The 26095-nt window shown below is 53.0% G+C and overlaps 1 protein-coding gene across 6 annotated transcripts in view; it reads left to right on the top strand.

The window, feature by feature from the left end:
• Positions 1–26095, top strand: part of Znf423 (zinc finger protein 423) — a 326405-nt gene that overhangs the window by 295427 nt on the left and 4883 nt on the right. For 5 of the 6 annotated variants that reach the window (XM_004643385.1, XM_023703516.1, XM_004643386.2 and 2 more), the window contains 2 exons: positions 2072–2203; positions 3827–3942. In XM_004643385.1, the coding sequence (XP_004643442.1) occupies positions 2072–2203; positions 3827–3942 (248 nt within the window). Of the gene's footprint in view, positions 1–2071; positions 2204–3826; positions 3943–26095 lie in introns of those variants that run through there. The other variant, XM_023703517.1, reaches the window with a different exon arrangement.

Genomic DNA, 26095 nt, shown 5'->3' with positions numbered 1-26095 from the left:
TCCTAGAAATTGCATTACCTAGCAAGCGGGGTTACTCTGAGATTCAGACGCTATAACCTCTCATGGCAACCTCTGCACAGTGACCGTTGTCACACGCCCTGTGCCTCAGTAATGTCAAGAGCCGCCTGCATTCTGATTCGGAGACCACATAGAAAGGAAGAGCCTTATCCATCCCTTGAGCCCATACTCGGCCCGTGACTGAGAAGCATTGTTTATGCAGGGGGCAGGGGTTGCGGTGGGGGTCTGCTGAGGCAGCTCCCCACATCGGAGGCCATCTCTAATTATGATGAGGGTCTCGCTGTGGGAGGAGAGAACGTGCATGGGGCCTGGGTGGCGAGCGTGCTGAGCCCGCCCTATGTCCCTAAACTTGTCAATGAATCCCTTTTGCGCTAGCATAAATGGAAGATCTACCTGAAACTCTGTCGGGTGCGTGTGGCCTAGTTGCTGGGGCTCCAGGGGCACGACAAACACCCGGTAGATTGCAGCCAGTGGGCTATGTGGGGCAGGCCCACCTGCCTGCACACGTGTATGTGCATGCCAGCCTCCGCAGAGGGGTGGCCGGGGGCGGGGAACAGCCAGGCTGGGGGACATGCCTGCTGTCCCTGCCAGCCCCTGCCAGGGCTTGGGGACTCAGGGACTAACCAGGAGCCTCAGCCCATCTGTGTTTGTATCTTGCCACCGGCAGAGCCCCTCTGCTACCTAATTCGTGCCTTGGAGGGCAAACCAGAGCACCTGGCACCTTTGGTGAGACTTGCTCCCAGGGGGAATTCAGGGAGAGCAGTGTCCTGGGTTGTCCCAGATAATGTTTTTGCCAATACTGATGTACCCAGCAGTTAAACATTTATTAAACACTTGCTGTATGCCGGGGACTGCTTCACAGTTCTTAGCCACTTAATTCTCACATCACATCTAAGAGGAAGGTTGTTGAGTTTTTCCACAAAAGAAAACTGAGGCACAGGGAGGTTAGTAATCACACAGTAATTGCAGAACCCACTCCAGATTCTGGGTGATGTGATGCTGAAACAGGCAACTCCCCTCACCCGCTGCCCACCCCTGGGCCGTGGGCATCTGTTTCCGTCCCCTCGCAGCCACAAGGCAGGGATGCAGACAGCTCTCCTCGACACACTCGGCATGAATGGATGCCCAGGGTGTATGGCTTGGAGGAAGAAGAGCTAGGATTTGAACTCAGCTCTGCCTGCATGCCAGACCCTCAACTCTGAGGCTCCTTCCTGCTGGTGTCACGCTGGTTCTCCGTGGCTCTTTTGTCTGGGTGCCTCTGCATGGCGGCGTGGGGCTGTGGCAGCTCCCACATGAGGAGACAGAACTGTGTTCCAGACTGGAAGCACGACAGGGAGGGCACTCCTTGTCTGCAGTCCCCTGGGTAGGCCATTGGAGAGGGAGGGAGTGTTTTGTTTGTTGCATGATCTTCCAGTGTGGCCGCTGGTCACTCCTGGAGTAAAATCCCAGAATCCACCAGTAGCTGGCAAGGCGTCTTCCTTGTCCACCTCCTGCCCCCTGCCCACCCTCCTGGCGCTTGAGCTTTGGGCACTGTCCTTTTGCTTCAGGCCTTCACTCTGCCCCCTGCTGGTGCCCCCACATAGCTCACTGTCTGATGCCTCACTGTGTGCCGCTCATTTCTATAGTATGTCTCCTGCCCTCCGCCAGGATGGAGGCAAGGGTAGTACCTGAATGGTTCACTGAAGAATCCCCAGCTCAGAGCAGAGTTCCTGGCACGTAGCACACACCCAGTGAATACTTGATTTGATGTTTAAAAATCCTACTCGAGCTCCCTTCTCCGTCCGGTGTCTCATTCTGGGTTCCTTCCCACAGCAAATATGGTCTCAGAGTTCAGGCTGTTGAACATAGACTTTGACCAGCAGGAAAACAGAACCAGTGCTGTCTTCCAGAGTCACATATGTGGACCTGGCCCCCTGGGATCTACAAGCCACTGGGGGCTGGGCCATCAGATTCCAGAGGAATCTTGGTGTCTGTGTCCCCCACACCTGCCCTGGGGGATCCTCTCGGCTCATGCCTGGAGCAGTCACTGACTTGTCCTGGGCTTTCCTTGCAGAGGAAGGCATCAACCATGAGTGTAAGCTGTGCAACCAGATGTTCGACTCCCCGGCCAAGCTCCTCTGCCACCTCATCGAGCACAGCTTCGAGGGCATGGGTGGCACCTTCAAGTGCCCTGTGTGCTTCACAGGTAAGGTTTGGGTGTGTGACAGTGGGGCACATGGCACGTGGGACCCAGGCCAGCCCCTCACAGCTGCGCCCCAGCCCTCTTTGCTGCTGTCCCTTTTGGCCCTGATGGCCGCAGCGCATTGCCCTGCCCCCCTCTCCATGCAGAGCTCACCTACACTCCTCCTGACCACCACCTTCTGACCTTTCCTTTTGGACAGGGTGGGTGCGCCTTTCCCTGCTTCTCTACATAGCTGCTGGGAACTTGGTCAACCCTGCTTGCCATTCTTTTGTAATCTGCCCTTCCTGGGACCCACATTTATCCCCCAAGCCACGAGTTAGGTCCAGCATTGGGGGGAGGGGCCCTGCTTCCTGGCTGGCCCAACTCCCTGGCCCTGGCCTAGCTCATGTCCCATCCCTGCTCCAGGTTGGAGGGGTCAAGGACAGCCCTACTGGCCAAGTCCCCAGCCCCAAGACTGGCTGCCAGCCCAGGCTAGCGGCTGTCCCAGCCCGAGGCGAGTCTCTGGGGCTCTGTAGGCCCCTCCTGCTGCCCAGATGGCAGCCGGTGTGCGTGGGAGAGCCTGGCCTTCCCCTGCCTCCCGACATCTGCTGTCTGCCACTGCGGGAGCCCAACCCCGGGAGGGCGCCTGGCGGGAGGGCGTCTCTGAAGTGCTCACCTCCCAGACACACAGCTGCCGTGGGGCCGCCTCCTGTGTGTGCCCGAGCCTGGCTGTCTCAGGGACCCCTGCCACTGTGAGACCACGGCTGGGACCTGCTCTGTGACAGGCCTGGAGAGAGTGCTGTGCCCTGGGAAGGTCGCCCCCACACTCCCACCCCTCTGGGGTCCCAGGAGACCTGGAACACCCTGCTGCCTCCTTGCTTCCTCTCAGGAGCCCCCGCCCATCTGTCACCATCACACTCGGAGGAGGCTGTCAGTAACCTCAACAACAGGAAGAGTGGTTCAGACTGCTGGAGCAACTTCTCATACCAGACACTGGGCTAAGCTTCTTTCAGTCTAGTCTCAACCCTGCCTCCTGCTCATAGTGGGTCCATGGACAAGTCATTCGATATTTCTGGTGCCTCCGTCTTTCTATCCATTAAATGGGAATAGCAACAGCTCTTGCCTTACAGGTCTGTGAGCTCACGATCAGAGGTGCCTGGCTGATGCTGATGAAGAAGAGGCATGGATTGGCCTAACTATATGACAGAGACTTGCTACATAGCCCTGGCTGGCCTCGAACTCATGATGTTCCTCTTGCCTCAGCCTCCCAAGTGCTAGAATAGCAGGCATGCACCACCTGCCTGGCTGGGGTCATCTTTTAAGCACTTCATGAATCCATTTGTCTTCCAAGTTACCCAGTAGGGTTCATGTTCTACTGAGCTGTTTTGCAGTGAGGATGTGAATGAAAGTCAGGGAGGTTAAGTGACTTGCCCAAGGTCGTATAAAATGGCAGAGCTCAACTTAACTGGCTTGAGGCCCCCTTGTCCTGGGGCCTAGTCGAACATTAATAGCAGGTGTTGGTAACGTTCCCAGTTGTACCCTGTGGCCAGCTTCATCAGGCCTGGGTGATCCTTTCTTCAGAGTGGCGGGGGCACCTACTGGTGTGGCTGGGCTGGTGTCAAACTCTGACTGCTGTGTCCTGTGCAGTCTTCGTCCAGGCCAACAAGCTGCAGCAGCACATCTTTGCCGTGCATGGGCAGGAGGACAAGATCTACGACTGCTCGCAGTGCCCACAGAAGTTCTTCTTCCAGACCGAGCTGCAGGTGAGTGAGGGCCTGAGGTCCTGGGCCTCCCACAAAGCCTGGAGGGTGGGGCTGGTGCTGGGGCCACCTGATCAGAGAGACCACAGAGGCCTAGCTCATGTTGCTGGTGTCTCCCAGGCAGTCCTCCCCTTTGCAGGATTTTGTTTCCCACCGACATTGTTTGACAGAGTTTTGTCCTTGTGTCCAGTTTGGCCAGGGGCTGGGGCTGGGAAGCGATGGCTGTTGGCTTGGCCTGGACATGGAGGAAGGGGTACTGCAGCTGCTGTGGCCCTTGGGGTACAGGCACCATGGCCTGGCCAGCTCCTCCAGCCCCTGCAGTAGCTGAGAGGGCCCTGGCATCCTCCCTTAGCACAGCAGCACTGCCTGGAGCACCACAGTGCCCCTCTGTGCTCGCCTGTCATTGGTTTCCTAAAGACCAAGATCTGTGCCCAGGTGAAACCGCCTTCTCTCCCACTGGGTTTTGAAGAAATTGCTATCAATACTTGAGAGGTCATGTGCCCTCCAGAAACACCACACATATGCAGGAAAAATCACATGGCATGAGGCACTGCACACATAAAGGATGTTTCTCACGCACACACCTTCCCACCAGGGTTGTGGACAAACAGTAATGTTGGTACACAGAGGAACACCACATACACACAGCTGCCCTGCACAACACAGCTGCCCTGCAAAGAAAGGCCACCAAAACCCCACACAGACATGTGGGCAGGAGGCCCACACTGCCAGGATGTCCAGAGTAGCTAAGGCTGAACCAGCAGTGTCCCCTGATCTCCAGCTGAGGACAAAAGCTCTTTGGTTTCTTGGGTGACATATCCGGGGCAGGGAAGGCCTCTTTTCCTGGCCCTCAGTGACCTAGACCCACAGATGGTCGAGCCCTTATAAAATGCCTAGCAGTTTGCTGAAAGGTTCTTTTCATCCTTGGGCAGCCCCTCTGATTTTTCATAGACCTTTGTTGCTCATGTGGTCTTTATTCTATTGTGACAGTGTGAGACAGAGTTAGGCACACATTTGTCCCGACCCAGGCCAGGCAAGGGGTTCATCAGTGGAGGTTGGGATTCTGCCTGGATCCCCAGAGACCCACACCCAGTGTCCCGGCCTTCTGTGCTATGCATGTGGGCGAGAAATTCTGTGGCTCACATGAGCTGAGGGCCTCCTCTCCTGAGTGCAGTGTGCAGCCTGCCCTGCCCTATCTGCCTCACCTGCTGGGCCTGGCCACCCATAGGCATTGTCCCCTGACACGTAGGTGGTGTTTTCTTAAAGTGCAGCAGGCAGACCTCTGCAAATCCACTAGCACGTAGAAACTGCAATTTACTTACATGTTGGGTTTGCTCAGTCCCTGCCCTAGGACACTGGATTTGCTGTCCTGCCGGACACCAAGAGAAGGATGACTGATTTCTTCTCTATTTGCTGTAAGATTTTCCCAGAGAAGTTTCCCATTCCTGGCTTTTGGGAGCTTCATGGGCGTTGGGATGATGAAGCCCAACCTCTCGCATGTGGAGGGAGAGGAAGCTGCCTGCTGCAAACTGTATCCCGCTTGGCTCCACCTGCCATGGGCTTTGGACAAACCCAACCCAAGACTGGGTCATGTAAGCGGGTGACTTCCTGAGTTACCCTGTTGACCTGTAAGTCAGGTCTTTGAATGCTGAGAACCTCACAAAATTACAGCCTTAAGGAGCCACTATTTTCTGCAATTAATGATTTTAATTACAGACCATTTAAATGGGGAAGTGTTGTATCAATGCCAAGTCTATGCAAATAATGGCTTTCGCTAAGTAACCTGAATAGCAATTTTCTGGTTTTTATAAAGAGGGTTTTCAGACCCTGAAGTTGTCATTGTCATTATGCTGCATCTGGGACTGGGAGGCCATGTTTGGGTGGAAGGGAAGTGGCGTGGGGGTTTTGAGAAAGGCAGCAGGGGACCTGGCCCGGCCAGAGGGACTGTCTTTGTTGTACCCTTATCTGGCTCCTGTGGCCTATGTCACTTGAGGTCATGCAGGGTGGCTAGAAGAAACTGGTGTTGGGAGTTACAAGGAACTGAGGGCTGCGAGTGCAGGACTGAGCTCACTTTAGGACCAGAAAGCACTGGTGGGGGCTGGGGGCATTAGAGCCGCGATTGGGCCCCAGTGGGCTGGTTCCATGTCACCACTGACATATCTGCTTCTAAGTAGAATGCTTTCTTAGGCTACATTAACAGGAGCATTATTTCTAGAATGAGGGAGGTTCAAGTCCTGTTTGATTCTGAGTATGGGTTGCTCTGCCTAAAAGATTGAGAGTAATTCAAAAGACTTTGGACAAAGCAGGGCATATTTGTAACCGTGGTTAGGAGCCCAAGAGGGAACAGAACTCTGCTGTGCATTTGTGCGTTATGCCAAGGCCCCATTTTATGGAGCGCTAGTTCTAGAACTGAGAGATCAGTGGTGAGCCGGATGAAGGTGCACCGAGGGGCCTTCCTTGCCCACAGGTGGACATCTTCTCCTAATGATCAGTGACACAGATTAAAACTAGGTAATGGGCCAAGGCACTGTGGGAGGGGGCGAGGCGCTGCTAGGTGAGTGGGAGTGGAGGCCGGTGGTGAGCACACAGCGTCTGTGGCAGAGCGCCATGCGTGCAAAGGCCATGTGGAGGGTGGGAGCGAGGTGCCCTGCTGGGACAGCTTAGGCCGCTGGGGTTGATGGTGATGAAGAAGGGCCAAGAGTCCCAGTTCTTCCAGTGAAGAACCTTGAGATTCATCCTCATGGTGACGGGAAACGAAAGCAGGGGGCAGGTGCAATCTGATTTGCATTCTGTGGCAAAACTTCAGAACTTTGCTTTAGAAAGATGACAGTTAAAAGAATCTCAAGTCACAGAGTGGGAGAAAGCTGGAGATCACCATCCCATGAAGGACTCGTGTCCAGACTCCATAAAGAGCTCTCAAAGCCATGGCGAGGAAGGGCCGGGGGCTGGCTCCAAGGAGCAAAGCCTTTCAATGACATTTTGCTAAAGAAGTGCAGCATTTGGTATGGGAAAGAGCAGAGGAGGACCGCTCCGTGATACTACCCACAGCCCCTAGGAAACGTGGAGAAACAAGAAGCCACTGATCCCGAGAGCCACAGGTGTGCAAGCACTGGGAACTCTCCGCATGGCTGGCGTGTAGTGGCCCTGCTACACGACAGGAGAGTGTGAGTTTCGTGTGAAACTCACATGTGCGCTGGCCCTGGGTGAACCAGCTCACCCACTCCTAGGTGCTGGTCGAGAGAAAGGGAAGCTTAGCTCATACCCGGATCTCTGTGTGCTCTGCTTGTCATGGGCCCTCACTGGAAGCCCACTCCCTTCTTGTTGTGCGGTTAACAGATGTAGTGACAAGGCACATTCATACAGCGATTGGTACTTAATGATAAAGTGATTGTGGATGCAAATAATAGCATGGGTGGAACGTGAATGCCAGGCTCACAAAGCGCTGTGCATGTGTTCTATTGACATGGGATTCTAGAAAACCAGTATATATCAACAGAAAACAGGTTGGTATTTGTCAGGGACTGTAGGCGAGAGAAGAGAAAGGACAGAGTAGACAGTGTGTTAGCTCTTCAAAGTCTACCCTGATCTCAGACAGCTCCTAGCAGTGTGTTTAGGGCCAATTGAGAAGACTGGGAGGGTGGTGGTAGGGAGGCAGGGACCATTGCCTTCAGGCACGTTAAGCTCTGTGCAGTGGGGGGCTTCTCTGCACATTCAGTAGGCCCGAATTTTGAGCATAGGCAGAAACTCAGGATGTGGATGTTGGTCTTTCACAATCGTGGCTCAGGCGTCACTCTCCAGAGTTAGCTCAAGCATAAGGGGAAGTAAACTGCAGAGTCATGGGGGTGGCTTTGGATGCCAAGAGCAGAAAGTGAGATTGGGGTTTTGGTGACTCTGTTCCCAGCAACCAAGTGTCACTTCAACAAGGTAGTGATGCTTTGTCTTCTCTAAGATTGTCTTCTGCCCCTTTCTGGCTTGTGCTGTGCTCTTGCTCTGAAGCCTGACTTTCTGGGCTCCCAATGCCAGGAGGAAGGGGCCCAGTTCCATCCTGGCTCCTGTCCACTCCAGGTCTACACCCCCCGAGGTATTTCAGCAGAGGGGGTGTACATGGTTAGCCAAAAGAATCATCAAGGAGGTACAGAGACAGTGGTCCCAGGGGGTGGCCAGCTCTCAGGTGATAGGTTCTAGAGCCCTGGAAAAGAATATTTGTCACTTTCCCCTACCTAGGACAAAATGCCCAATATCCACAATGTAAAGGAGAAAGGGTTGCGATTTTCAAGAGTTCAGTCTATAGCTAGCTGGCTGCAAGGCAAAAATGGGATGGTGAAGGGAATGGCAGAGAAATGCTGTGCATCACATGGCAGTCGGGAAGCAGAGACAGAGAAGGGAGGAGCCAGGGACAAGAATGTGCCCTTCTGGTCCTGACTCCAGTGATCTGCCTCTTTGCAGCAGGCGCCACCTTGTAACACCACATTCAGCTGTTGTTGTGGCTTAGATCTAAGTGTCCCCCCAGTTCCAGAAGTCTCATGTGTCTGGAAGGTGATTGCATCACCAACAATGAGGTCAGTAGCTAAGTGGAGGGGCTAGGACCTGACTGGACGTGGGCTATTGGGGGTGTGGCCTGGAAGGGCATGTTCTTTTTTTATTTTTATTTTGTTTTATTTTTTGTATTTAGGACATGGTCTACAAGGTCTCACTGCATAGATCAGACTCATAGTGATTCTCCTGTTTACAGCCTCCCAAGCACTGGGATTACAGGCCTGTGCCACCATGCCCAGTTTCAATCGCTGTCTCAGCGTGCCCCAGGGGTGGGGCCTGCACAGAACCCTGGCCGCTGCACTCTGCCTAAGCAGGCACTTTAGTCCACTGAGCTATCAGGCTAGCTCAGAAGGGCATATTCTTGTCCCTGGAGCCTCTTCTCCCCCTGCTTCCTGGCTGCTGTGGGTTAAACAGCCTTTGTCTGCCAGGCCCTTTCTCCCCACCATTTTTGCTTAGAGCCACCCAATTAGGAACTGAGACCACTGATTCCACAGAGCCCCCTTTGTGATTCAAGTCACCTTCCAAAGCCCTACTCTGGAACGCATGAGGCTTCTGGGGAACATTTTTGATGTGAATCTGAAGCTCAGCATGGCCAGCTGTATCAGTCACCATCGACCCCCTCCACCCCCATTTCCTGGCCCCAGTTGTATCTCCCAAGAGCCACTCACTATAAACCAGCAAGTGGAGGGCACTGCTTGGGCAGGGGCACACAGGCAAAGTATGCAGTGCAGATATCCCCTATATGGGAGCGCTGCTGGAAGTGGAAGGTGACACACTCCATTGTCTGGAGCTTGCAGGGTGTGAAGCCTGGAGCGTCGTCTTTGTGAGGGTGGCTGTGTGCTGGAAACCTGGCTCTGTCTCAATGCCTCTGTTTCCTTGCCTGCGGAAGGGATGTTCATGGGTCCTGCCTCCTAGCCCTACTGCACGGCCCCTTAGCCCATGGCTGGCACATAGTAGATGGAAACTGTTATTAGTGTTAGCTGTTTGGCACCTTGAGGATCTCTGGCTTTTTAGGGCTCCCTCTGCTTGGAGTTTGCTACAGTTTCATTGTTTCTGGCCCAAGGTGGAGCAAAGTGAGACAATGCACCCACCCGTCTGTGGGGCCCCGCCAAGCCTCAAGGATATGGGTGTCAGAACCCCACATCAGGGCTTGAAGAGAATTGAATGCCAGGGCAGCAGGGCAAGGTGCAGTAGGTGTGGGTGGCACGGGGGTGGGGCCCGCCATGGCTCTTCCATGGGTCTGGCCTAGGCTTTGTTTTCTGTCCCCTATATCCTCAGCTGTGCCCAGGCTCAGGGGAGATGGCATAGAGATGTGAGATGAGACGTCCCTACAAATGTCAGGGCTGCTGGCCTCACTGTTCCAGCCGCAGGCCTTGCAGATGGAGGCCTGGGGCCCTGGCAGCCCCTTGCCGGGGCTAAGCCAACCTGTGGGGTGTTGCAGCCTCTGCCCAGCTGCCCAGCTGTTCCTTGGTCCTCACGGGTGCCCAAGGACACTGCGCCTGGATGGCACCTCCGTCTCCACATCTGGAGAGCTCCCTGCATCCTGTTCTCCATCACCTCGAGGGAATACACAGGAGGACACTCTAGCCAGCCGTGCCAGGCGGAGCTTTGAGGCAGATTGGCTCCTCAAAAGTGACAAGAAAGAGTCACAACAGCCCCTCTTTGCATATCCACTGTGAGCCAGGCCAAGATCTCAGCACGTACCTGGATGGTTGCTGCACAATCATAAAGTGGCTTCTTTCATCCCATGTGGAAACCAAGGAACCGAGGTTCTGAAAGCCCTGTGATTCGCTTGAGCTCGAGCAAGTGGCAAGGCCACAGGCAAAGCCACATTGTCTTTGCCACCAAGGCAAATAGAAACCCTCCCAAGTTTAAATAAATTGCCATTTATATGAGCTAATAGATTTAAATGAGGCCTGCAGTGCTGAACTATAAAAAGCTTTCATTATCAGGGGACCCAGAAACTATTTTAGTAGTTGGGCCAAGCAGGTAGCAGGAGTGGCAGTAGCAGGGGATGCAGAAAATGTGCTCCCAGAGAGCCAGGTGGAAGCACTGAGGGCCGGTTCTGGCAGGAGCCTGCACTGGGCCCAGCTGAGCATCAGGCGCAGGGAGTCTGCAGCCCTTCCAGACTGGAGAGGGGAACAGACTGGGCTGAGGCAGAGGAGGACTTGGTTCTAGTCATGAAGACAGGGACGTCCCACTTCCTGGTGCTGCCACTTCCAACCCTTTAGTGGCCTGGGACTTACTTGGTGCTGGCCATGACCAAGATAGAGCCTTGCATGACACACAGGCCTGGCTAAGGGTGGAGCTCCAGGCATCCCAGCACCAGTAGGGGCTGCACCCCTGGACACTTCCAAGCCCACAGCAGGTGCCTTCATACACGAGCAAGCGTGCACACGTGCACATGTAACTTTTTCCTTGGTGGACTGGGTACGGGGAGTTGTGGGCCTGCCCCACACCCTAGAATCCAGACTCCCTCCCCAGCAAAGCCTGGGGCTGCAGGAAGCTATTCTGCAAGCGGCCCGCGGCGGCAAAGCGGCCAGCCCAGCATCCAGTGGGCACGTTTAAAGGATTAGCTCACGCTGTTTGCTTGTGTGTGCCTAATCATGCCGCTTCCAGCTAAATGATTACAATTGATTAAAAGCAGAACTAGGTATTCTAACAAGCAACCTGGAGCCCTTATGATGGGGTAAGCCGGACCCTGCCAGGCTGAGTCCTGGTAGTCAGCCAGGGGGAGGGATCTGTGTGCTAGGGGTGTGGTCTGAGCTCCACCAGGACCTTTCCTGCCTGGCCCCTGAGGGTCTGTCATTTGGCATGACCCTCCCCCTGCTTTCATTATGTGTCACGTCCTGAAGACATTGTGCGGGCCTTGGGATCAAACTGAAAAGTCAAGTCTCTTTGCAGAGAGCTGACGTTGTAGGGAAGACATTGCTGATGAGTCAATAGGCTCAGAGGGTGCAATTCTGAAGACTGTAAAACAATGGTGCGGGGCCAGGGAGATGGCTCAATAGAATAAGTACTTGCCTGGTAAGCGCAAGGGTCTGAGTTCCATCCCTGGTTCCACCAATAAATAAATAAATAAATAAATAAATAAATAAATAAATAAATATAAAAATAAAACATTGGTGTGATGGGGCGAGTGCTGTGTGTATACGTTGGGCAGGGGTGAGGGAATGTTAGGATGAAACATCTGATCAGGTGATTGGTAAGGGCTCGCATTTCACCCACATTCTTAAGTGCAGCAAGTGCATGCGGGGGAAGGGGAGGGTCCCCAGGAAGGGAAGACCAGGGCAGAGCTCCTGGGGAGGGGTAGCAGGCAAGGGAGCAGCCGCCTTTCTGCGGCCTTCTGGACCGGCCTGGCCTGACCTCTCCGTCCTTGCTCTGCTCTTTAGATGCCTTTCCTCCCTCTGCGTTGGCCCATCTCAGGAGGTTCCATCTCTGAGAAGGCCTTCCTGATTCCCCCTATTTTTTTTTCCTTTAATCTTTTATTTATTTGGTACAGGGTCTTGCTACGCTCAGACTCACAGCGATCCTTCTGTCTCAGACTTCCTAGCCCTGGGGTTACAGGCGTGAGCCACCATGCTCGGTTGTGGGGCTGGCGCAGCATGTGGTACCAGGGATCCAACCTGGGTTCTTGCGCTTGCCAGGAGGGCGCTTAGACTGCTGAGTCCTTTCCCCAGCCCAATTGTCCCTCCTTGGGCTTTTCCAGTCCTTGATTTTAATCTCCGACACCCATGCCATTCTAGGTTCTAGGTAACTATGTCTACTGGTTTCTCACTAAATGTGAGTTTTGGAGCCACCATCCATCCGTGCCCTCCTCCACCCCCAGACCCCCACCACTCCTGCCCCATACGTTTTACCATGTTTTTAGCTCTTGGAAAGTAAGGGGGGAAACCACAAACATGGAAAGGAGAAAAAGGAGGAATGGTGCAGTTCTCAGACTATGGGAGCCCACTTTAAACCTTGCAGAACCTTACAAGATGGGTAACTGAGAAGCCAGCTTTCTTGTCTCTGTACTGCTGCTGTCAGATCCAGCCAGATAATCCCAACTAGTAATAATTAAAAAGTAAAAGTGCTATAGGCACATACTTAGTATTCAACTCTTTGGCTGCACTTCCTGTGGGTAACAGCATCTTCCCGCTTCCTGCTTTAAAGATGGCCCAGTCCTTGCTACCCTAGCATGGGAGGAGGTGCAGTGCCTGGGGCTCGGCCTGAGCGTGGGACCCAGGAGGGTTGGAATCTGTTGTTAAAGGAGTTTGCCAGGAGTGCAGGAGGGCACGGGCCATGCTGACTGCTGTCCTCCCGCCCTCCCCAGCTCACCCCGACCCATCACTTTCTGCCGGAGGCATTGTGTCTCTCTGGGCTCTGTTGCCTCCTCTGTTAAATGGGGCAAAGTCTACAGCCTTGGGTTTTCCCATGTGTAGAGCAGTCATAGAAGATAAGGGTTCTAAAAGTAATGGTGGCAGATTCCCAATTTGAATACTTTGCATTTCCTGCTTTCTCCACTGGGGCAGGAGACCATAGCCCAGGACAGCCCGGATTTTGCTACATGGCAGCACGGCACAGTCATACTGTACCCATACTATATAAGAGGCCCCCAGCCTCACTGCAGCCCCCAGCCCCACATGCCAAGCAGCTCTGTGACTGACCAAGTTGCTGGCCTTCTCTGGGTTCCAGGACATGGGGAAAGGCTTGGGGTCAGCAGGCAGCGGTGCCTATAAGCCCTCAGCACCTGTTGCAGCTCGGAGTCAATGCTTGCTGTGCATCAGTCCGTATCATCATTGTCATAGTCACAGTGACCACAGCCTGGGTACCCGCAGGCTTACTGTTCACTCCTTTTTGATTCATTTAGTCAGTTGTGCATGCGTGTGCTCAGAATGGCTTGCAAATGTTTGTCAGGCACCTGCTCTGTGCCAGAGAAGTGTTTAGGTGACAGAGACATGAAGAGGCCTGTCCTCTGCCTCTCCCCTGCTATGGGGCTCTGCTGCCACTAACAAGGACTAGAAGTTGAGTATGTATCTATTATCAATCAGGTTGCCCATCTGTAACCAAGAAACCTTGACATTTGAAATGTTCTAAAATCTGAAATGTTTTGTGCATTAACATAAAAAGAGTGCAAAATTCGATACTATTTTTTTTTAATGTATTCAGTACCCTGTCTCACTACGCAGCTCAGACTCATAGTGATCCTCCTGTTTTCAGCCTCTCTAGCACTGGGATTACAGGTGTGCACCACTGCATCTGGTCTTGAGACTGTGAAATTTGTTATGCATACAATTTTTAAAAATTATATGAAATTCCCGCAAGATTATGTATACAGAGTACATATGAAATATAAATGAATATCGTGCTGTACACTGGGGTCCGATCCCCAAGCGTCTAGTTACTTTTTTCATTGAGACAAAATATTCATTGCCCACAAGCTAAAAGAGGAAAGGTTTATTTGGCTCACGGTTTGTAGAGGTTTCAGTCCGTAATCAACTGGCTCTAAGGCAGGGTGGCCTGGCAGACAGGCACAGCAGGGGAGCAACAGCTCATGGTGAGGAGAAAGTAGCCACACCACAGGGAGGAGGGACCACAGCTCTTTCAATCCCTTATATCTTATCTAGGCCTTATGGCAAACAGCACTTGTGCCTTTAGCCCCTGCTCTCACACTGCACCATGAATCAATCCCAGTGTCACACTCCCTATATCCAGCACCCCCCCCCCAAGAAAGCCTCACGTAAGACTGCATGAGGCTTCAGGGGGACATCTAGACATAAGCCATAACACCAAGATCTCTCATTTATGACTTTGTAAGTAGTCTGAAATCTGAAAGCCTATCTGAAATAGTTCTGGTCCCAAGCCTTTGGGGTAAGGGCTGCTCAACCTGCACACGGGCCTGGACTGTTCTCTCACCTGCTGTAGGGTCCCCAGGACAGCATAGGGGAGACTTGGGCCTACGCGTGGCCCATCTCATGTTACTGTCTTAGCAGCTGCAGATGGTGTCTGAGAGCCTCGTCCTGCCTACTGTCCAGTGGGACAAGGCCCTTCCTGCACACAGTAAAGGGGGACCTCATCACCATATTCCTGCTGCCACCACCGGGGGCCTTGCATATCCTACAGGGCCCCATGCGGCTGCGTAGGGCTACACTTGGAGAAACTGAGGTGGGCACTGCAGTATTCCTTGTCCTTAGGAAGCCCAGGGCAGCAGCGAGCTTGTCGTTGCTGGTGTCCACTGAGATCCTGGCAGTTCTCCTCAGGTGGGTTGCACTGGGACCTGCTGTGGGAACAAGATCTACCTGTCATGGATGAGTAAACTGAGGCTGCCCATGTGCACACAGTCCTTGAGGCAGAGCTGTGAGCCCAGGCAGCCTGCCTCAAGCGCCCGTGTCCTTGGCTTTCGGAGCCCAGGCAGTGGAGAAACAGTTACTTCCAAAGCCCCTATGAGCAAAGGTGGCCTCTCTGGGTGCTAAGGGCAGTGGGTAGGCTTTACCTCCCAAGAGGCCAGTTGAGGTGGTGGGACCCACACTGTGAACAACTCCTGAGGCACAGAGCTGTCGCCTCTTGGGCAGCCTGGATATGTGGAGGGGGCGAGGAGGGGGCATCTGGAAGGGTGGCCTTAAGGCAGGAGCCTGTGCCCAGCTCTGTCCAGATGCCCTCCTGAGCCCCAGGGGTTGGTTCATCTGAGCAGCAAAGTGTATTGAGGCCCAGGTGGGGTGGGGGGGGCTCCCCTGAAGGCCCAGCTCCGAGCAGAGATGGCACTTAGAATCAGCCTCGGGCTTCCCGTCTGCCCATCGGAGCCTGTCATTCATGCCCTAGGGCAGGGGGCCAACCAACTTTAGAGGGGCACCATGCCATCACGACAGATGGGCATGGGAGTGCTGCCAAGAGCTTCGAGCCTGTGGCCATTGTGTGCGCTGAGAGCCCAGCCCCTCGCTGGCTCAGTCCCAGCTGGGACCAAATGCCTTCAGTTTCTTAGTAACAATGACAATACTCCTAACAGTGGGTGCCTTGTTGGTTCAGCACCCACAGAGGTGTGCACTGTACAGAGCCCCGCCTCTCACTGATGCAGACAAAGAGGCCCTGACACACAGGCTTCCCCATGTGCAGGGTGGGGTGCAGAGGCTGTGGGTCTTGGGGTTGATGCTTGCACTTAGTGGAATTCTGGGCCTGTGGCCCTGCTGCCCCCATCTGAGAGACTTGATGAAGGGGGGGGGCAGCGCTGGAGGTGGAGATGGTGGAGTTGCTGTCAGTTACTGTCCCGCTCGATAGGAGGGACAGACTCAGGGAGGCACCTCCTTACTGTTACGTTGCACAGCTAGTACGTGAGGCTGCAACTCAGGTGAGAGGCCAGGAGCCAGTGAAGAGTAATAGCAACAGCCAGGCCCTGTGGCAGGACATTGGTAGTGACTATTCAGAAGGCAGTCCTGTCATTATGATCTGGTGCCGTTATCCCCACTTAACAGCTGGCAAACTGAAGTCAGTTAGACAGTGGCAGAGACGAGATTTGAACCTAGACAGCCCCGCTCAAACCTGGGCAGCAGCTACTGCTCCCACACCTTGGGTGACAGGCTTTATGTTGTTGAATGCCACTGGGGCTTGGATCCTTTCTTTTTTTTTTCGGTGGAACCAGGGATTGAACTCAGGCCCTTGTGCTTGCCAGGCAAGCACTTATTCCACTGAGCCATCTCCCCGGCCCCTCGGATCCTCTCTTGATACTGCTGCCTGTCTCCCCAGTGTAGTGGGTGGGGCCAGCTGCCTCCTGCTAGGATGCTGGCTCTGGCCTATTGGGGGAGGGAGCCCAGGCCCCCCACCAGCTGGGAGACGAAATGAGGGTGCTCTCCACGGAAGCCTGGATTGCGCTCTTTGGTAGAGCAGGAACAATTACTAATGACATTTAGAAAGAAATTAATGATGAGAAATGCAAGTTGGCATTTCAGGAGCACCAGTCAGCAGCCGCCCGTCAACACTCACAAGGGAGGCGTGGAGGTGAGGGCTAGGCGGAGAGGAGAGGGAGGAGATGGCAGAAAATTAATTTTGCTGTGTCAATAATGAATATGGCTCCACTTACTCTGCGTCTGAAGTTTAGACAAAATCAAACAGGGAGCAGCTCATCCGGGCTACAAGGAGCTTTGCTGCGTGGCTAGACCACGTGTGAAGGTAGGAGACAGCTCCAGATTGGTGTCTCCTGTAAATGGCACAAAGAGACAACAGGAGAAGTGCCCAGCTGGGGACAGGGGGAGGGATGGGAAGAGTCGTCTCCAAACTGGGTCATTTGGGCTAACTCCAAACTGGAGGACTTAGCAAGGCTTCTTTGTCAGAAAGGCTCACAAAGAGCATCAATGTCTTCATCAGCAAAATGGGGACAATTGGAAAAGGAGAGGTAATCAATGAAGAGCAAGCAGGTCGTCCTGTTTGTGGCCCGTGCAGGGGCTCATTACATGGTCGCTGTTCCTGTATTTCCTGGACACTTGGGAAGATGCATAACTATTCTCAGCCTACAATCTCTTCAGTTGGTTTACCTCATTCTGGTGGGATAGCTTAAGTGATCATGTTTGCGTACATCAAATGTTGGAGCATCTTATACTCTCTGGAGTCTTTGAAGAGCCAAAATATGGCATTGGTGGGAAATATGGAAGGTAAGGAGGTAATAAGGTGCTGGAATTGCTGGGGCAGAGAATGATGGTGAGGGAACCTGCTTCATCCAGCATGATCCATCCCAGCCTCTCTTCACATAGAACAGTGAGGACAAGCCCAGAGAAAAGCCACTGCCATGGTAACATGAGACATTCTTAAGAGTAGAGTGCGTGTGTGTGTGTGTGTGTGTGTGTGTGTGTGTGTATCAGCCTGGAGGTGGTGGAGGCTTTCAATGATTGTCTATATTTCAAAACAGAGGTTTCCAAAAATTATAATGCTGATATTTACCTAGTGTTTATTAAGTGCTCAATACTGTATTGTCCTTAGGATTTTATACATTAAATATTCAGTCCTACAATGTCTCTATTATTAAGTTAGAGAAGCTGAGGCCACAGAGCTGCTCAGTGCTGGACCAAGGCCACCAGCCCGAGGTCTGTCTCCTTTCCCACCACACTAAATAGTTGGATTAAAAAAAAAATCAGACTTGGAAGCCTCTGGACCATATTCTGCAGGTCATCAATGAGCTGTCCCTTGTGGACATGGGGATGTGATTCCCCGGTTCAATCCAGCTTGCGAATATTATCTCAGTGAGGCCACTAGAAGTGTCCTTCACTCCCATTGTTCTATATGCCTGAAAACTGAGTCTTGGGTCCTGGGTGTCAAAGTAGGAGACCCGTGGGAAGGGAGGGTGGGGTATATTTTATACATTGAGATTTGAGTTTGTGAGCAGGAGAGAAATGGGAGGCAGGCTGCTCCTCTACACAGTGACTGGGTCTTCTGCCAGATCAGACCTAGAGACATGTTACAGACAGCCACGTCCCTGACCTGTGGCACCAACTTCGGGCCCCTAATTTTTCCTCCTGAAGCTACCACATCACAAATTTGTAATTATCTGTGTGTCTGAGTGTGGCTAGTTGTAGTTATGACAGGACTAAATGTCCACAGAACCTTCTATGTGCTGTAACAGCTTTTCCATGTATCAGTCAGTTTGAACCTCATAGTAGGCCTAGGAAGTTGATAGTATTAGCCCCACCTTTCAGATGACAGAATGAGTACTTCAGAGGAATAAAGTGACTTGCTTTGTGGCACAGGGATAGAAGGTGCCCAAAGAATATTTGAACTCCAGCCCACCAACCCTCCTACCCACTTATCTGTACTCTCCTGTTTTTCCCACCATTCATCCATACACTTACCCACACATTTGCTCAGCATCCATCCATCCATGTGCCCACCAATCCATCCATCCATCCACCCACCCACCCAGCCATCCGCCCACCCAGCCATCCACTCACCCATCCACCCACCCACCCAGCCATCCACCCATCCATCTACATACACACTTATATACTCACTCATCTACTGTTATCTACCTACCATCTACCTATTCACCCCCCATCATTACTGAGTGTGAGGTACATGAATGAACTACACAGCTTTTATGATATCTTCTGCATATGTCCTAAATTCTACATCTAACAATTACCTGTGCCTAGTTCCACTTTAAAAACTATATACACGCGCGCGCGCACACACACACACACACACACACACACACAGCACCCTCTTATTAGTTGAATAGGATGGGACAGACCAGGGCAGAAATGACTCTTGGTTTGCCTCTTAGAAGCCAGAGACTTGTACCTAGGTGTGGAAGGAGAGGCCCCCCTCGGTCGTGTTGGAGCAGGTGTGGGGCTGGTGAAGATTGCCCAAAGCTTGGTTGGGGCCTGAGTATTTTGGAAAGGACAGAGAAGGCACTTGAGGCTGACCAGCTATGTTGGGAGCCGGTGGAGTCCTGCCTTTCTGGACTGTGCGGATCACCCTTCGCTCTTTGCTTTGTGTCACAATGGACATCATCTCCAGTCTGGGGACAGTGTACATACCTGCATGTTTCACAAGGACCGTCTCAATCATTAGCTGTAATCAGTCTCAGCTGCAGCTTTGGTCACTGGCGCCTGCACACAATTCATCATGGTGAATTAGGTCCGTCTTCAGGACTTCTGGCCTGGGGGTTTGTGTGCAAAGGAGGCTCAGACATGTGGGTTCCAGGAGCCATCGGGGGTTGCTGGGCCATGTTTCCTGAAGGCAGCAACTCTCAGTGTCTTACAGGACAGCTCTTTATCAATGAGGCTAGTTTTCTAGAAAATCTGACGATGTGAGAAAGTACCTTTTCACAGAAATTTAGGAGAAAGTAGAAATGTATCTGATCAAAGTTTTCATGCCTCATTTACAAAACCTTAAAAGCACTGGGTTAGTTCAGGGACTTGAACATACGTGTTCTGTATAATTAGTGACCGTATGACCTAGATTTTCCAGCACAGTCCTGATTTTCAAGTAACCTGCCCCAGCTATTGGCTATTTGTCCTGATTTTTGGTTTGTGAAAGGCAATGACTCGGTCTGGAACTGGGTTTGCTCATTGCGTTTTGATGAATCAATACTGAAAGTTGTAAAGAGTTTCAAAGAGTCAGAAGAATTTCAAGGGCAAAAATTTTCTCCCGCTTGAGTTTTTTCCATTGTAGCAGAATTTTGACTGTGTGTAGGTGTGCCTCGAGCTCGTCTTCCTGCTCCTTACTGCAGTACCAAGGAAAACCGAGCCCCTTCCCTGTGATGGCATTGAGGCCTCTGTGCTGGGGGTGAGAGCCTTCAGGTCCCTCATGGGTCTCATCTTCCATAGCCTGGCACTGGGAGCCACAGCACTGATCTCCTGGGCAACTGGAGCATCACAGAGGAAGCCCCTTGTGGAAGTAGAGAAGGCTAGTGCCTGGAGGGTGGCATCGTGTCCCCTGGATGCTGTAGATCCCTTGTACTCACACCTATGCCTCTTCCAACCCTGGAGATAGAGGTGTGAGGGTGGCCACCCAGGAAGGGCCTGAGCCTTGGCTGTTGGTGCAGAAGGCAGCCTCTTTTCTCTCTAACCTGTCCTGCTTACCCTGCAGGTTCCTCCCACTTTGTTTTGATTGGTGATGGCATTTCCCATCTTAATGGTTTAGAAGAGTACAGTTCCATGAAATTAAGTACATTCATATTGTGCATCCATTATCATTTTACCTTTAGGACTTCTTCATCTTACCAAACTGCAGCTCTGCTCCTTCAGTTCCTACTCCCCAGTCCTCTCCTCCCAGGCCCAGGCAGCCACCATCCAGCTTCCTAACACTCTCAATTTGACTGTCCTAAGCACTTATGGAAGAGAAGCCAGACAGTATTTGTCCTTCCCTGACTGGCTTATTTCAGCTAACCTAATGTCCTCAAAGTTCTCTTCCACTATTAAGAAAAAGTCCAACATGTGCCAGGGCAGTGGCTGCAGCTTCCTAAGCCAGGGAGTGGGGGGTTTGCTTTGCCCCTGGTTTACAGGCAGCCACAGGGTAGGTGCCCAAGGAGGAAGAGTCCTGGAAAAGCCTGGGCAGAGGAGCACTGTGCATTGGGAAGCCCTCTGGGGGCTGAGCAGAGGGGCTTGGCATTAAAGGACCTGGAAAAGATGTACAGGCTGGGCCAGCAAACACCTGAGCAAAGAGAACCATCTGGCCTGGTCGGGGGGTCTCGATTTCCTCTGGTGTGGTTGGGACCACTGGAGCTTAAGCAGAGATCCCCTGTAGCCCTGCTTCTTTTAATGACAGTGACCAGGTTCCTCAGAAGTGCTTTGTGTGCTCAGCTTCCCTTTACCAGGAAGGGGGCTTTAGAATGTCTCCATGTCCTTGGCACCTGGGGGCTGGTGGAGGGTCACCAAATGTGTGGGGCTGGGGCAGGTAGCTGCACAGGCTGGGAAGGCCAGATACAGGAGCAGCAGTACCCATGATGCGCTGATGCCCATGAGCCCCTGGGCCTCTCCCAGCTTTATCACTGGGAGTGACAAAGCTCCCAGTGATAAAGTGGGCGTGATGCCCACACATAGTAAGGGTTGTGTGAGTTTGGACATGTGATTGAAGAGTGTTCCTGAGTGTGTACAAAGGTGCGGGTGTGATTGCAGGGTATCCATGAGTGTGATGTGGGAGTATGATTGTGTATCAGTGGATATGGGGTGTTTGTGAGTGTGGCATGTCCGTGAGTATGTGTGGGTGTGACAGGGGTATCAGTGTGTATGGAAGGTATGTGAGTGATTGTGTGTGTGTGTGATTGTGGGGTATCTGTAAGTATGTATGGGTCTGTCATTATGTTGTATCAATGTATGTGTGTGTGGTTGTGGGGTAGCAGGAGTGGGGAGAGTGTATGTGTATGCGTGTGTGGTATCCATGAGTGTGTTGGAGGGGAGCATAGTGCATGAGTTGTGTATGATTATATCAGGGAGTATGTGGTAAAGTATGTAACTGAGAGGTATTCATGAGGGTATGTAGGTTTGATAGTGGAGTATCAGTGAGTTGTGTATGTGTGAGTGTGGGGTATCCAAGAGTTTTGGGGGGCATTACAGTATATATTGTATGTGAAATATGAGGTGTCTGTGCGAGTGTGTGAGTGCACGTGTGTGTGTGTGTGCGCGCGCGCGTGCAATTGAGGGACAGACAAGGGTATGGGGGGTGTAATTGTGGGTTGTCAATGCGTGTGCATGTTGGTACAGAGAAGTCCTGCCTCATATGTTGCTTTCTTAAACACTCCAACAGGGTGAGCGCATAATACACGGCTCCCTCCTTCTCCCCCACAGGAGATGGAGGAGAGGGCATTGAAGTCCTCTGAAGGCCGGGTGCATGTGTGGGGGTGACACGTGTGGTGTGTGCATGTGTGCATGTGGGAGTGTGAGGTAGTATGGCAGATGGTGCTGACCTCTGAGACAGCCATCCAAGCTCTGACTGGAAAAGCAGGAGGAGGTTATCTCCTATTCAGACCCCAGGTGCACCCTGGGAACACACAGGCTTGCCAGTGGTCCTGACCTTCGCTTCCTGCCCTTTATCTTTTCTTCCGAGCTTCACTGTCCCTTGTCCCCTTCCTTTAGAAGGAGAACCCTGAGTAATACTGAGCCCATCTGCCACCTAAGGGAATTCTTCCCCACCTCCACCTTGCCTAGGATCCCTGCCTGGGTAGCACAGGGGAGATATTTGGGGAACCTTGGAGCCCTTAGAAATACCAGAGGTTTCAAGCAGGTTCAACCTGCAGGCTCGTTTTGATTGACAGGTATATAGTGCTTCAAACACCAAAGAAGTACTGGGGATTGAACCCAGGGACTTCTATTACACACACACACACACACACACACACGCACGCACGCACACACACACACACCACATACACACACACTTTTTGGATTTTGAGACAAGGTCTTGCCACATTGCTAACTTGCTAGGCCTGACTGGAACTTGCAGTCCTGCCTTGGCCTCCCAGAGCAGAGGAGGAATATGTGCACGAGGAGTATTATAGCCATGTGCCACTATGTCTAAAGGACACTTTCTGCCAAACTAGACCCTGGGCCACCGCTAGCTCACAGACCTAAGAGGCAGTCATGGCTTGGGGCTTATGGGCATTTCCCACAGAGTTCTTGAAATTGCTGCCTGCACACCCTCCCCCGTGCACACGTGTGTGTGTACACACACACACACACACACACACACACACAAGCGCGCGCATGTGGACTTATTGCCTTGTATAGGCCTGGGCCACACTCATAGTCCCAATAACGCCAAGGCCTCCAAGCCTGGTCCAGACACACGAGAGGTTGGAGAAGTCTTGCCTGCTACAAGTGGGTCTCCCAGAACTCATCTTCTCTCCCCGACAATTTCTTGAGAGTCTGGCACCCCTGGCAATAGGCCGCTTGGGTCTTTCCAAAGTGGTCCATGTGTATTATGTGGGACTTGAGATGAGAGTGGCAGATCTGCCTCCCTGTGAGAAGAGGAGTCCCTGGCTTGATCTTGGAACCCGATTTCCCACAGCCCACACCACCTTGCTGGAGATCGAACCCAGGGACCTTTGCACTGAGCCCTTTTTACTTATTTATTTATTTATTTATTTATTTATTTATTTATTTTTTGGGGGGGATGCCTCCCATGAAGTTGCCAAAGTGGAAGGTGAACTTGCAGTCCTCCTGCCTCAGCCTCAGTGCTGGAGTCACAGGCCTGTATCACCACTCCTTCCTAAGCCCCACACTGCTTCACGCCATTCTGCCTAGGGCTCACCTCCAGGCTTTGCGGTGGGTCGGATTGCTCCTGACCCTGTGGGAACTGTATCCCTCTGCCTCGTGCTCTTCGAGAACAGGCAGCCATGCATCAATCCCTATTTGGGATGACTTTTGGCCTGGGTCCAGGTAGTACCTGGCTGCTTCGATCTGAAGTGACTCCACAGCGACACATGAGGTGGATCGGGTTGGTGCAGAAGTTCTGCTCGGGAGCGGCCCGGTAAGCATCCACATACTCCTGGTCATCCGTTGCTGGAACCCTGGAGCTCCAGTCCTGAGTCTGCTAGGCACACATCCCTCAGGGGCCTGGCCCCGCGGGACCCCCACGCCTCTGGAGAAGCAGCAAGCGCAGCAGCAGTCAAGTTAACTCAGGGTTCAGGGTCAGGTGCCACGGGCTGGCCTCCAAATGGCAAGTCTGCTAGAGGCCAGGACATCACCCCTCCTTCTGCTTGTCACAGCTGCGCCCCTTGCCACAGCAGAAGTCCTGCCCTTCCCCAACTCTCCACTTACACAGAGACTAAGTGGCCAGTTCACATGCAGACATCCCCAGGGCAGGTGACATTGGTTTCTGTGTTTTGTTGGGTGACTCTGTGTAGGAACCTTTGCAGACTAGGCTCCTAATCAAGGCTTCTCTTTGCTTCTGGGGATCTGCTGTCCAGTGGGTTTATTTCAAAGTGCAGGAGGATGGAGCGTGCACCCTTAGAAGTTTATCAGACTCTATTTTCACAATAACATTTTCTCCCACCTTTTTGTAGGAGGTAAGATGTTTCCCTGACGTGGAACTGGTTGCCAACCGGGCCACGTGCTTTGGTCCTTTGTGTCCGGGGGGCAGGTGAGAGAAAGGAGCACTCCCCTCTCTGCCCTGGGCTGCCTGCACAGGCACCTCATCATCTTTGGAGAAACTAGCCAAAGAGCCTGGCCAGAGGCCAACGGGGGGCAGCTGCTCCTCCTGTGCCCCCCACCCCCATGGCTCTTGGATCTGTACTCTGCTCCTGCTCATCAACCTGCCCCCCATGTCTTTGCTTCCTGGAAGTTGGGGTCTCCCTGAATGCTTTCAGGCTGCCACCGGAGAGCTGACTTCCCTGGCTGAGCTGCGACGCTCACTTCCTGCTGCTCCAAGTGGCAGACGACAGGCTGTCTCACTGTCTGGGAGGCAGAGACCGGAAAACTCCGAATCCTCACAGCCGAGGAGCTGCTGTTCGCTCGCTCTCCACCTTGCAGGACACATCAGGGCTTTGTCCCAGGCCAGCGAGTCCCTGGCCCCCTCTGGTGCCAGAACATGGGCATCACCTCTGTGTGGGCAGATCTCCTATGTCACCCTCAGCGTAGATGAGGCGACTCTGGCCTGCTGAGTCCCCGGGGTCACTGGGGGAGGAAGAGAATGTCCACGTCATGGCCTGGGCCCCTCCAGGAGTGGCTTCGTCACTGGGCGACATGTAGAGGGAGCCTTGGCCGTCACTCACTCCTAATTTTAATGATGTGCATTAGCTCAATTGTGCTCAGAGTATTCATTCAGCGCTGTTTACGGCACGCTCTCGAGTGCGCTTACCGTTTGTCAGAAGTGCAAACCAGCGAACATACGAGCCTTTAAGACAGGCCATCTGTTCGTCTTAGACCCTTGGAAGATTGTCAAACGCTTCTAAAAATAAGTGCTCACAAGCAGAGAGGGGCTGCCCAGGTGATGCACAGCAGCAAGGGGAGGCAGAGATGTGTGCCCTCCCCGAGGGAAAGACAGCAGAGCATACACTGGGAGGCCGTGAGCAGAGGGAGCCGGAGATGGGATCAGAGGGAGACCCAGAGCATGCCCTGCTGAGACACCTTTTTGGCTCGAGGCATGAGCCTCTCCCCATGTGTTGCATCTCGTGTAACTCCACAGCTCAAATACCTTCGATGGCTCCCCATGGCCCAGATTTAAGGGCAAGCTGCCTTGTCTGGCATCATGGAGCCTCATCAATAAGACCCCCGCCTTTCTTTCCAGGCTTGTCTCCATAGCGCATACCCTGTGCTTCTGCCAAGCTGAATTATTCATTGTTCCCCCAACATATGCTGCACTTTTCACATTTCATAGGCAGAGCAGTGCCCGGCAGAGAGGGGGCTCTGCAGACAGACGGCATGGGTGCAGCGCCTCGCTGCCTTTCTCAGCAGCAGGGCCCGAGCCCCTCTGTGCCTCAGTGTTCTTGTCTGTACAATAGGGATGACAGAGTATTCAATTCGTGGGGTGCCCAGAAGCTGAGGTGAGTGCATGTTAATGCAGTGTGAGGAGTGGGGCCCGGCACACAGTGAGCCCGCGATAAACAGGCGTTGTGATCATTATCATTGTCCTCACGCCTCCCGCTGCTGTCCTGGTGGTGGCTCATTCTTCCTGGAACGTGGTCTTCCCATGCACACATTCACGCACGTGCATATACCCACACACACCCGGTGCAGGTCCTGACCAGCTATCCCGAAGGGTGACTAGGAGGCCGGCCTGGAGCACTTCAAGCAGAAGTCCTCATTTTCCATGGTCCTTCTTGTGAAATCGCCCCATGCTGCAGCCCTAAAGAACCTCACCCCAACCCCAGAGAAAGGCCAGTGTAAAGCCAGATTCACGGGAGCTGTGTGGCTGCAGCCCATTGTGAAGTGGCCAGGTGGGGAGGCAGAGGGGCAGAAGTCGTGGTGAAGGCTGTGTGGGCTCTGTGGCTAGGAGGCTCTGGGTCAGGAGACTTGGTGTTTCTGTGACTTTAATCTGCTGTAGGGACTCAGGGGCCAGAGCCAGGGCTGGCCCCCAGGGTTGAATTCTTTCTGCCACTAGGATCCCATGGGTCTATGAGCACTCCTACCCCAGCCTTCCTGGGAGAAGATGAGAGTTTCTTCCCTCTGGATGTCCAGTGCCACATGGGTCTAGTAGAAGAGAACTCAGCAAACAACTG

The sequence above is a fragment of the Octodon degus genome, unplaced genomic scaffold (genome assembly GCF_000260255.1).
Source record: "Octodon degus isolate 3935 unplaced genomic scaffold, OctDeg1.0 scaffold00173, whole genome shotgun sequence".
In the NCBI taxonomy this organism is placed as follows: Eukaryota; Metazoa; Chordata; class Mammalia; order Rodentia; family Octodontidae; genus Octodon; species Octodon degus.
Note: the sequence above shows the minus strand (reverse complement) of the source record. Positions and strands in the feature narration are given on the sequence as shown.